Genomic DNA, 13,060 nt, shown 5'->3' with positions numbered 1-13,060 from the left:
AGAGAGAGAGAAAGAAAGAGAGAGAGAGAGAGAAGCACAAAGAGGCAAGCAGAAAAACACAGAGAGGGAAACAGAAGAGACTCTTGGTTTAAAGATTCAAGCTAGTGTAGTAGGAAATCTTAAGAAAGTAATGGAAGTAGGAGTTGTTTAAAGCTTTTCTACTTTATTTGATGATAACAGTTGTCATTTTTTGAGCATTTACTATGAGTCTGACAGGATTTTAAGGTTTTTTGTAGATATTATTTAATTTTAACATCATGACAACTTGATCAAGTAGATATTATTATTATTATTTTCCCCAAGTTTTGAGTTGAGGAAACTAAGAAACAGAGGTTAAATACTTTAGCCGAGGTCATACAACTACCAATTGGCAGTTGTGAAGAACATGGCAATCTAGAATCCAGAGTCAAGACACTTAAACCCTATATTTTTATTGATTTTGAAAAATTTGTATTAACAGTTAACTCCTAAGAACTTTTGAAATTGAGATTTATATTAGCTAGAAGTACTGGTTAAGGTAGAAAAAGCTACCTCTGTATTAACTAGCAAAATTTTTAAAAGGAAAGAATGTTAGCTTACAAGAGCAGAATATGTGAAGAGAGGTAATATTTGACAGAAGTCAATATATTCCTTCTATGAGAGCCTTTGAGTGAGGAGAAATGAAGAGCCAGATAAGTTATTTGTCCTCTGGTCAGGAAAAATAAAAATTGAAATAGCAGGGGCTTATCTCAGAAAGATTGCATGGGGATCTTAAATGAAAAGAACTACTCGCTTTGATTTGCTGATCAGTAAATAATTTATTCATCCACTCTTTGATCAAGTATTTATAGAGAGCCGACTATGTGTCAGGCATTGTGGAGATAACCATACCATACCACACCACACCATACCATACCATACCCTACTATACCATACTTAATGAAAAAGCAATTCTGCATACCACTTTACAACTTTCAAGTGTACAAAGCTCTTTCAGATAAATTATGCCCCACTGGACACTCTCAGATAAATTATGCCCCATTGGATCGTAAGAACTAATCTATGAAGTTGGTTGAGCCAGTATTTAAATCACCATTTCACATAGGAGAAAAGAGAACAAATGGAATTAATTGAACGCCTGTCTGAGTTTACTAAGCTAATAAACATCAGTATCTGGCCTCAAAATTTACACCTTTTCTTTTACAGTTAGAGTATTTTCTGCAAAACCCCACGTCTACCCTTTCTGAAACATTTATTTGATTCTTTTTTAAAAAAGATTTTATTTGTTTATTTGTCAGAGAGAGAGAGAGAAAGAGCGCACTTGTGCACAAGCAGGTGGGGGGGGCAGGCAGAGGGAGAAGCAGGCTCCCTGCTGAGCAAGGAATCTGATTCGGGACTCGATTCCAGGACCCTAGGATCATGATCTGAGCACAAGGCAGCCACTTAAGAACCAAAACACCCAGGCATCCCCATTTATTTTATTCTTAACTACATGTAAGGCAAATGTACTCTGCTAGGTTTGGGGACTGCAAACTAGTCTAAGACAGGGGTTCTACTCCTGAAATTTTTAATGTAACTGGAAAAACAAAACGTCCACTTGTAAAGATGAAGAAATATAGTAGTTTATGATTTATAACTAATGACTGGTACAAGGAATGTAAGATCAAAACAATTTAGAGAAGGAAAATGTCATTTTGGTTTGAAATGGTTTGAGGAAAGTGATAGGATTTGAGCTCAACTTTGAAATAAAGGCAAGATTTAGATACAAGGAAAACAGGGAGACATATCCAGACAGAAAGAACAAGGGAGGGCATATGGAAATGGAAAGGTGCATTGCATTTTTTATATTATGTGATTTAGGTCAATTTAGGCTAATGACATATCAATAGCAAAATTTAAGCAAAGAGCAAATCATGCTTTGAAAATAAATTTTTTGCTATAAAATTACTCAACTAAACGCAGTTCAGCAGACAACAAAGGATTTAATATTAAATCATAGCAACTCCTTATTTTCGTCCCTAAGCTAATATAATTTTAAATGTTATTTTATGGTCATATCTTCATGTTTAAAGACAGTGTCTGAAACTATCTGGTGTTGGCACTTAGCTCTGATCAATTCCCTTGAGGGACCACTCTAGGGGAGAGGCTACTCAGCCTTTTGATCAATCACTCAATTATCTACCATACACTGGTTGCTAAACCAAACAAATATTGTAAGCCATTGCCTCTTAAAGAGTAGAGTCTCTACGTCTCATCTCCTTACTTACCTTTCACTTCTCAACATATGGCAACCTGAAAATAGTTAACATAAGCCTTGGAATTCAATTATACTATCACTAGCTCTATTGGTCTCACCCCATAGTTTGTAGAAAGCTTATCATTTCTTTTAAATAAATGGGAAAAAGAAAAAAAAAAGTCTTACTAAATTTGGAGCACAGGGTTTTTTTTAATATTTTATTTATTTATTTGACAGAATGAGAGAGATCACAAGTAGGCAGAGAGGCAGGCGAGAGAGAGGGGAAGCAGGGAGCAGAGAGCCAGATGCAGGACTGGATCTCAGGACCCTGAGAGATCATGACCTGAGCCGATGGCAGAGGCTTAACCCACCGAGCCACCCAGGAGTGTAGTTTTTAAGGCAAACCATGCAAAGTAAATCCGGGATTCATTTTGGTGGTCACACACAATATGGTACATTAAGGAATAAGAAACTTGACACAATTTCTGCCTGCATTAGCAAAGGTAAATGCTAGTTTTTGTGATAGAAGATTAAATTTAAAATTATCAGTGGATTAAAACAATACAAGTTTATTTCTCACTCATGTAAAGTCTATTTGGTAGTGGTGAAAATGTATGGTTGGGTCTCAGGCCATCAAATGAAAAACTATCTTTAATATGCAGCTTCTTTTTTTTTTTTTAATTTATTTGACAGACAGTGATAACAAGCAGGCAGAGAGGCGGGCAGAGAGAGAGGAAGGGAAGCAGGCTCCCTGCTGAGCAGAGAGCCCGATGTGGGGCTCGATCCCAGAACCCTGGGATCATGACCTGAGCGGAAGGCAGAGGCTTACCCCACTGAGCCACCCAGGTGCCCCTAATATGCAGCTTCTAATGTCACCCTACAATTCAAATCTAGTTGGTGGTGGGGGTGAGGAAGTACTATTGCAGGAAGTTTTTATGAACAATAGCCATATGTGGAAATGAAAAAAAAAATTCCTAACTCTATTTCTGTTAGCCAGAAGTCAGTCACATGCCCCTACCTAATTCTTTGGCAGCCTAGGAAGTGTGGTCTCGAATTAAGTAGTCACTATCTAGCCATTAGACTACAAAACAAGAATCTTTGCTGAAATCTAGCTATTTCTGCCATTGTCCAGTTTCGTCTAGAACAATCTCTTCTTTGCATTATTTTTTTTCACTAGAACCATTTGATTAGGAGTAGGAAAGATGGCGAAAGTTTTCATAAACTTCCATTTCAAGAGACACAATCTCTAGTCAATGCCTTCATATGAAGTTTTCTAAATATGCAATATGTGTAACAGGCAACAAAACATGAAATTTACTCTGTGACACAAGACCATCTCCATAAAAAGCTATCATCAAGGGGTAGATAATCCATTAATGGCTTGTAAAAGGGTTCCATTCAGTGACTTGCCCTGTTGCTACAAAAATTCATATCCAGTTTAATCAGGTCAATTATATAATATTTTCAGCTTGAAGAATTAGATCATAGAGAACATCTTTTCAGAATATCCACTGGAGAAGGCATAAAATAACCTGAACTGAGGTTCACCACAATGGCTTATTACGGTTCCTTAAAATTTCTAGTCATTGACAGTAAACAAACTCCCACAATGAGGAAGAAGAGCTTCTTCATTAATCATGCTTAGCCCATGCTAGAAATGATACTCTTTTTGAATGAGAAGCAATTCATGCCTGTATGGGTCGAACTGTGTCCCCCTAAAATTCCTATGTTGAAGTCATAATGCCGAGTATCTCAGACTATGACTTTACTTGGAAATACCGTTGTTGCAGATGTAATTAGTTAAAATGATGCTATTAGGGTGGATCCTAATCCAGTATAACTGATGTCCTAATAAAATGGGGAAATTTGGACAAAGACATGCACATAGAATGACATATGAATGCAGAGATTGGTACGATGCTTCTAAAAACTAAGAAAGGCCAAAAAATTGCTAGCAAACCACCAGAGGCTAGGGGAGAGGCATGGAACAGACTTTTTCTCAAAGCCTTTGGAAGAAACCTTCCCAATACCTTAATTTTGGATTTACAGCCTCTAGAACTACAAGTCAATACATTTCTGTTGTTCCAGCCACCCAACGTGTGGTACTTTGTTACAGCAGCCCTAGCAAATGAATGCAATGCCTCGGTATTACAAGATATTCTATGGCCAGTGATGCTACAAGACAATTATTTTAAACTGTCAATGATAATGAGAGTCGTACATGTACAGCATAACTGGCAATCTAGCACAGACTGGGAAGTCATTAGCTGCTGACATTCATAAGGAAAAACTGGAGTCCTAGGCAGGCTTGAAGCTTTAGTTTGTAGGTATGGAGAGGGTGGGAGGTGCTGCTGGGAGGAGACAATAGAATAGCAGGGGCAGCAGGGTCCAAGAACCGTATCTTAGGTATACTAAATCCCTCCTAAGAAAGTGACATTAGAAGTTCTGGCATTTGAGGCTACCTGGGTAGCTCAGTCTGTTATAAGCATTCAACTCTTGAGCTCAGCCCAGGTCTTTATCTCAGGGTCATGAGTTCAAGCTCTGTGTTGGGACCCATACTGGACTTAAGCCTACTTAAAAAATTAAATAAAAGCAAAGTAAACAGTTAATTTCTGTTCTTGAATCTATATATTTATTGATATCAAGGAAATTCCATATTACTTTGTTTTTCTAGTGTCATGATGGTGTCAACTTAGTTTTTTTTATTGCATATTCAGAATGCTTTAAATTTGTTTGGCAAATGTATTTTCAGTATGCTCCCATGTTTTGTTGAAGCAGAAAACTAGTTGTACAGTTCTCGGATAATATAATTCCTAATGATATCAAAAGATGTTTCTATATCATTCACTATCAGGTTCAAGGAAAAAGGGAAAAGAAAATAGAATACTTGAGATTTTTTTAAAGACCTATTGAAATTTGTATGCTTTCAATGAATATTCATAGCAGTATAGTATCCCTGGCCTCTCAAGTTACTTTTTTTAATATTCAGTTTTTGACAGTAGACTACTGAAAACATGTATAATTCTCCATTTGTGACATCTGCTGCGGAATATACACCCAAATGTTCTATATAAAGACAGAAATTCAAAAATCTATTAATTTTTATTTGCTTTAACTGGTTCATACATCAGCAGTTGTACCTTAAAGCTGAGTGATAGTTAAAATTGACTTTTTCTTTAACTTTTCATTTTGAAATAAAGTTAGAATTAAAGAAATACTATAAATTTGAATGATTTCTATATACTCCTCACTAAGATCCCCCAAATACTAAAATTTTAACTTACCAGGTTTACTGTCTGTCTCTCTGTCTGTCTTACTCTCTTCTGTCACATGTATATGATTTTTTTTCAAGACTATTTAAGAAAAGGTTGAGGATACAATTCGATCTATCTCTAAATATGCCAATAAGTATTTCTTTAAAATGTGCATTCCATTATATAAGTATAGATACTTATCACTATGAGGAACTTAAAAAATGGTAAAATAATATTATGTCCTATTTAATTTTACCAATTATCACACAAACGTTTTTCACCGGAAAAGAAAAAAAATCTGATTTAGGATTATTTTCTGGATTCGCACATTGCATTTTATTTTCACATTACTTTAGTCTCCTTTAATCAGACTTTTCAAAAGTCTTTGTTTTTCTTTCTTGACACTTTCGGAGAGTAGAGGCCACTTATTTTGTCAAATGTCTCTCAGTTTAGGTTTGCCTGATGTTTCCTTTTGATTAGATTCAATTTACACATTTTTGACAGGAATATCACAGAATAAATACTGGTTCTTTTCATCACATATAATGAGGTCCATGATGGCAATTTGTCCCCTTACTGGCAATTTAACTTTGATCATTTGGTTAAAGGAGTGTCTTCCAGACTTCTCCACTATAAGTTTACTAGTTTTCCCTTTGCAATTTATAGATAGATAGATGGTAGACAGAGAGAGAGATTCTGAGACTAATGAAATATCTTGTTTCCCATCTTTCACTGGCTTCAGTGTTCACTGATGACCCTTGTCTCAAGCAATTATTGCTGTGGGAGTTGTCAAATGATGATTTTCTAATTTGTTCATTTCTTTTTTGATAGTTGGGATTCTAATGTAAAGATGAGTTTTCCCTTCTCCTCTATTTATTTATTTTATTCATTTACACATATATTAATATGGACTCATGTTTTTACGTTTTATTCTGTGGTTTATTGTCTGTTACTACATTATTTATTGTGATTCTTAAATTGTTTCTGATTTGACAAGTGTTAGCCCCTTCAAGCTGACTTCTGTATCTTTTTAACATGTCTTAATCATTATTTGAGCATTTCCTCATTTTCTGGCATAAGTTCCTGCAGGGTTATCTTATACTTTCCCTGCTCCGAACTTCCCAAGGAACCTGGTTCCTCTTAGTGGAAAATTACATTTAGAAACCAACATCTGGGTGCTAGATGAGCTCATTGATTACCACTGGCATGCTCTTGCTTCTAGGTCCTATATATACATATATACAACTATAGAATATAATGTATTTATTTATTATATTTATAATCTATATATTCATTATATATGTATATATGCATACCATTATATATGCACATTATAAATATACATTATGTATACATATATATGTATATTTGCATAAATATGTATATGCATGTCATATTTATTGGGGGGGATATATGTATATATATGTAAAACCTAGAATATATATGTGTATATAGATATGTTAATATATATTAATGTTGATACTTTCAAATCCAGTAAATAATACATGATTTATTCTTTCTTTCCTGTTTCCATAATTTTAATTCTTCTCCAACAGCAGAAAGCCTGATTCTAATTATCCACAATATATTTACTTATTTGATCAGTCCTACAATATACATAAAGTAGTGTCAAAATTGCTAACTCAATCCACTAGGAAAACAAATTAGCCAATTAAGAGTGTGCATAATTGGGACGCCTGGGTGGCTTAGTTGGTTAAGCAGCTGCCTTTGGCTCAGGTCATGATCCCAGCATCCTGGGATCGAGTCCCACATCGGGCTCCTTGCTGGGCAGGGAGCCTGCTTCTCCCTCTGCCTCTGCCTGCCACTCTGTCTGCCTGTGCTTGCTCGCGCTCCCTCTCTCTCTCTGATAAGTAAATAAAATCTTTAAAAAAAAAAAAAGAGTGTGCATAATTTGTTTATAGTTCTAATTATCTTTATTCCAAGGGCCTGTGATCAAAATACTTTGTTCAAAAGTACTTTTGGTTAGCGTTACTACAATGTGATATTATTTAGCTAAAATACAGTTAGGTTTATTTATTTTACTTGTATTTCATTTTTTGTCACTTTCCTATCTATTGCCCTTTTGTTATACTAAATATACTAAAATATCTAGCTGGCTCAGTTGATGGAACATGTGACTCTTGATCTTGGGGTTGTGAGTTTGAGCCCCACATTGGGTGTAGAGATTACTAAAAAATAAAATCTTTATTAAAAAATACTAAATATACTAAAATAATCAAATAGTATTTCAAACTTTTTACTTTACTCAAAAGTATTCTATTCACCACATCTATTATAATTTTAATTATTTACCTTTGGATTTCATTCCCTAAAATCTTTAATAGTATTTTGTGTCATTGTGGTTTTTTTAATTTCTTTTTTTGGTTTTTTTATATCATTCTGTTTTGCATAGATGTTTAGCTGTAAATGTTATCAAATGTTGCATTTATTTTTTCCAAATAAATAAAATTGCCATTATTATGCTCATAAAATTTCTTGGATAATCTTAGTCTGAATGCTAGGTATTGATCTGCCATATGTAGAAACTGGTATGTTATGCACTAAACAAAAACAACATTTTTCCCATTTTCCTACTTTGTTGGTCTATAAAATGTCAATTATTTCAACCTGGATTAAAATCTTGAGTGCCTAGAACTATTAGTAATATGCTTTCCACTTTCTTCAAGTTTAACAAATTAAATCCATGCTGCCAATATCCGTACTCCTGTTTTGCAGGTGACCTTTTTTTTCTATCTTAAGAGTTTGGGGGACTGAAAAAATTATAGAATTATTTTAGGAAAAATAAATAACCAGAATCAAATGGTTTTTGTCATTAGAAAACATATATACAGACTAAGTTTCATAAAACTTCAAACCATGCAATTTTTCAACAAGAGTGTCCATCATTTAATATTCAAATTATATTCCTATGTGTCTGAATTGGAAGAAAATACATTTAGTTAATAATTTTTCAGTTATTTTTATTTTACAGTTTTAAAAATGTTGTTTGGTTATTGTGGATATTAAAGATAAAGTAAACCCTCAATCTACTTTATTTTTGTTTTATCTGTGCTATGTTCTCCTGAAGCTAGAAATTTTTGAATTTTTTCTTCATTTATCCATCTATTGTTCTTCAAAAACAAATTTAATTATCCAAATAATTTTTTTAAGATTTATTTTTTATTTATTTGACAGAGAGAGAGATCACAAGTAGGCAGAGAGAGAGGAAGGGAAGCAGGCTCCCCGCTGAGCAGAGAGCCCGATGCGGGGCTCAATCCCAGAACCCTGAGATCATGACCTGAGCGGAAGGCAGAGGCTTAACCCACTGAGCCACCCAGGCACCCCTAATTATCCAAATAATTTTATATAATTTTCTTATTTAATGGCTTTGTGTTTTCTGATGCTGGTAATTTCATTGATTTTCCTTTTGCCATCTGGAATAAATGCTATATTAGCTTACAATTCTCTATTACATTATGTGATATTAAAAATGTATATAATTCAAAAAATTCAAAAATGTATATAATTCTGCTAAATTTGAACACTGGTTAGTTTTTATGCTGAGAAAATTTCCATAACAATAAATATACACTTACTAAATGGTTATTATAATAATGATAAATGCATATTGCTTATTATTTAATGATTCATGTCATAATGCAATAATTTGGGGAGTTTAATTAATAATGCAACAGTATCATTACAGAACAGCAAAAACAAACACAAAAACTAAAGCAAAACAAACAAAAAACTCAGCAGAGTATATGACCTATAACATGAAATGCCTAACCAGAACAAGATCTGATTTTCTAACATACTTACTAGTATTTTTTATTAGATATATTTAATAACACGTTAAACATTGAGTTGCTTCTATAAGAAATCAATCTTTCTACTAAATAAAATCTATGTCATTGAACAGAGAGAATTTAATCTAAAGAATTATTAACTAGATATTAAGTTGTTAAATAGGTAACAGAGAAAGCAAATGCTTTCGGTAATTCTTGAATTTCCCTATTATTATTATTATTATTTTCAGTTAGCCAACCTATAGTGCATCATTAGTTTTTGATGTAGTGTTCAATGATTCATTAGCTGTGTACAACACCCAGTGCTCATAAGCTCATCAAAGAGATCTTATTTCTTCAATGCAATTTTAGCATGGTGCCTACACAAGGCAGTATTTGGCCAGTGCTAGCAGGGTTACACGAAATATCATTGCCCTTCCTCAAGAGCCTACAAGGGAACCTAGTTTCTGATCAAAAACAAACCTAAACCCACCAAACTGGCCTACTCTTAGAAGACATCTCTGTCCATTACTTATTACACTTCTTTGCTCATGACCTCCAACACCCTTTCTAATCCAGACTGCTCCAGATCCCTCAGACATTTTATGGTTATTTCTAAGTATTCTATAGGTACCTCAAATTCACATTTTTTTCTAATAAGAGAAGAGAAGGTATGAGAATAGACTTTCCCAACCACATCCTTTTTGCTTAGAGTTGTGTATATTCTTTTTAAGAATATGTAGACAATTTAAAGATTATTGACAAGATATTAACCTATAAAATCAGTCTTAAACAAATTTCAAGGAATTTGTATTATACTATATTTTCTGAACATGTTTCACATAAAATATAAATCAATACCAAAAATAAAATTAAACAGAGAGGATTTTCATATGAACTGTTGTGTGTGATATTAAAAGGAGCTGGGCAGTTCCTTATTTAATTTTTGCTTATTTTGGTTACTGTTTACATGGTATATATTATTTTCCTCTTTTTACTTTCAGTCTATTTGTGTCCTTAAATCTAAAATGTGTCTCCTATAGACTACATATAGTCAGATAATGTGTTTGTTTTTAAAATCTATTCTATCAATTTTGCCTTTTGGTTGGAACATTTGATTCATCGTAGCTTAATGTAGTTCCTGATAGGATTTAAGTCTGGCATTCTGCTGTTTTCTATCTGTCTTATGTCCTTTCTGCTTCTTTATTACTCCATTTCTGTGTTCTTTTGTGTTAGATAGTTTCCATTGTATCACTTATATTTTTTTCTCTATATTTTGAATGAGTTGGTTATTGAAGTGTTATGCTGAGAAATACAATTTTATGCAGTAATCATAAATACACAATTAATCTAGGTCTAATTAATACCAACTTAATCATAATAGAAATTTGTTTCAATATATTTTCATTCACTTCCCCTTCTGTGTGTTATCACACACATTACATCCTTATACATGATAAACACATCAGCCATATTTTATAATTATTATTTTATGTACTTGTATTTTAAATCAGAAGAATTGCAAACAAAAATACTTCCATACGGGAGACGCCGCAGACCCGGGACCCGGAGCAGCTCGGAGGCGGTGAATAATAGCTCTTCAAGTCTGCAATAAAAAATGGCCTCCAATAAAACTACATTGCAAAAAATGGGAAAGAAACAGAATGGAAAGAGTAAAAAAGTAGAAGAGGCAGAGCCTGAAGAATTTGTGGTGGAAAAAGTACTGGACCGACGTGTAGTGAATGGGAAGGTGGAGTATTTCCTGAAGTGGAAGGGTTTTACAGATGCTGACAATACTTGGGAGCCTGAAGAAAATCTAGATTGTCCAGAGTTAATTGAAGCATTTCTTAACTCTCAAAAAGCTGGTAAAGAAAAAGATGGTACAAAAAGAAAATCTTTATCTGACAGTGAATCTGATGATAGCAAATCAAAGAAGAAAAGAGATGCTGCTGATAAACCAAGAGGCTTTGCCAGAGGTCTTGATCCTGAACGAATAATTGGTGCCACAGATAGCAGTGGAGAATTAATGTTTCTCATGAAATGGAAAGATTCAGATGAGGCAGACTTGGTGCTGGCAAAAGAGGCAAACATGAAGTGTCCTCAAATTGTAATTGCTTTTTATGAAGAGAGACTAACTTGGCATTCTTGTCCAGAAGATGAAGCTCAATAATTGTTTGCATTGCTTTTTATATATATTTATATATATATATAAAATCTGGGTCTTTGTTTTTTGATTTATTAGTGTGAAGAAATAACATTCTAATGAAAATCAAGTTTGATATGTTTGTTTTGAAGTAGTATTGGGGGAGTTGTTGGGGTTTTTGCATCTATAGCACTGGTTACTTTAAACAAATAAAAGCTTTCTGTAGTTGCTTCCTTTATCGGAAAAGAATATTTGAGACCATGATATATTATCCCCCTGCATTAGAGAACCTTTTCTAAATGTTGGGGGAAATCTTCATAGTCTTTACTCAGTCAGAATTTGTGTTTAACTCCTATATGCCTAAGGACCATTCTGGGTTTTTTGTTTATTTAGGGGGTTTTTTGTGTGTATACTTAAAATACATAAGTGGTTTTTGTTTTTAACATTCACCAAAACAAAAACAGCATTTTATAACCATGGATAAGCCCATGTTTCCGGGATGCTATCATTTTCAGCATTTTAAGAAATAAATCGCTTAAACTGAAGTTTTTCCTGAGGCCTTAACCTTTCAAATTTTGTAATTAATTGGACAATTTAAATATAATGTAAACAATTTAAATTGGACAATTTAAAAGCAGCCATGTCAGAATCCATATCCTTCTCTACAGCCATATAAACGCAAGTATATTTGCAAGATCCCTGAAAGGAAAATTTTATCACTACCAACAACCTCCCCACCCAAATGACAAAACTAGACAAGTCCTTGTGTGTTTTACTTAGGTAAGCAATACTTTAGTTAAATGGACATGTAAAGGTTCCTTCTAGTGAACCATTCCTTTTTAAGAAGTTGAAATTCTCTGGGCTGTATTGACTAAAAGGTCATGATTCATGGACTGTCTACAACTTCCTTCATGGAAGCTAATCATAATCAGATGGTTAGAGATGTTGGCAGTTTAGCACCTGCTGGAGTAAATGGGTGGACAGGCTTGTATAATCCAAATTCTTCACCTGCATGTTTTTTCTTTACCCCAGTTCATTCCTGACATGTAGGCTCAGTCTTTTCAGTATTTGAGTTACTGGTTCAGCAGAAACCAGGAAAAACAGTAACTTTGTAGTCAGAATGTTATCCAACTGTATATTGTTTACTTTATTGTAAATACTGGTAAACAGTGGTCAATAAATAGTTTTATATTCCTTTATGTGATTAGACTTTTTATTAATCTGATTTTCTAGTGGGAGTAGAGACATACCTTAGAATCCTGTTCATGTTTATAAACAACACTAAAGCATTAGAATATATGTCTTAGATCTTTTGACCTGAGGAGTTTCAAACTTAGTAGTATATGTATTTCCACAAAAATGAAAATTGGTTTCTTGGGGTGCCTAAGAGGAATCTGCTTCATTAAAATGAAATTTTGAAAAAAAAAAATTTTGATACTTAGAATCTAGTTTGTTGAAACTGCTGTCTGAAAATGAATTATGATAGGATAGATCCTGTTGTGAGAGGCCCATTTCTACTAATCTCCAAAATTCATACAGAGAAAAGGAAATCATTTTGCCGTATATCTAAATATTTAATTATGTTGTGTATCTGAAACTGATAGGTTATATGTCAAGTTATACCTCAATTAAAAAACAATTTTCTAAATCCTATCTAAAA

General features: G+C 33.6%; 1 protein-coding gene across 1 annotated transcript; it reads left to right on the top strand.

Moving 5' to 3' along the window:
* The first annotated feature begins 10,807 nt into the window (after positions 1-10,807).
* Positions 10,808-12,599, top strand: LOC122897205 (chromobox protein homolog 3). Its single transcript, XM_044235394.1, has one exon. The coding sequence runs from the start codon at positions 10,876-10,878 to the stop codon at positions 11,425-11,427; it is 552 nt and encodes a 183-aa protein (XP_044091329.1). The 5' UTR covers positions 10,808-10,875; the 3' UTR covers positions 11,428-12,599.
* Positions 12,600-13,060: the final 461 nt, after the last annotated feature.

Source organism: Neovison vison, chromosome X (assembly GCF_020171115.1).
Source record: "Neovison vison isolate M4711 chromosome X, ASM_NN_V1, whole genome shotgun sequence".
NCBI classification, from domain to species: Eukaryota; Metazoa; Chordata; class Mammalia; order Carnivora; family Mustelidae; genus Neogale; species Neogale vison.
The sequence above is the reverse complement of the archived record's forward strand: the minus strand, read 5'-3'. Positions and strand labels throughout refer to the sequence as shown.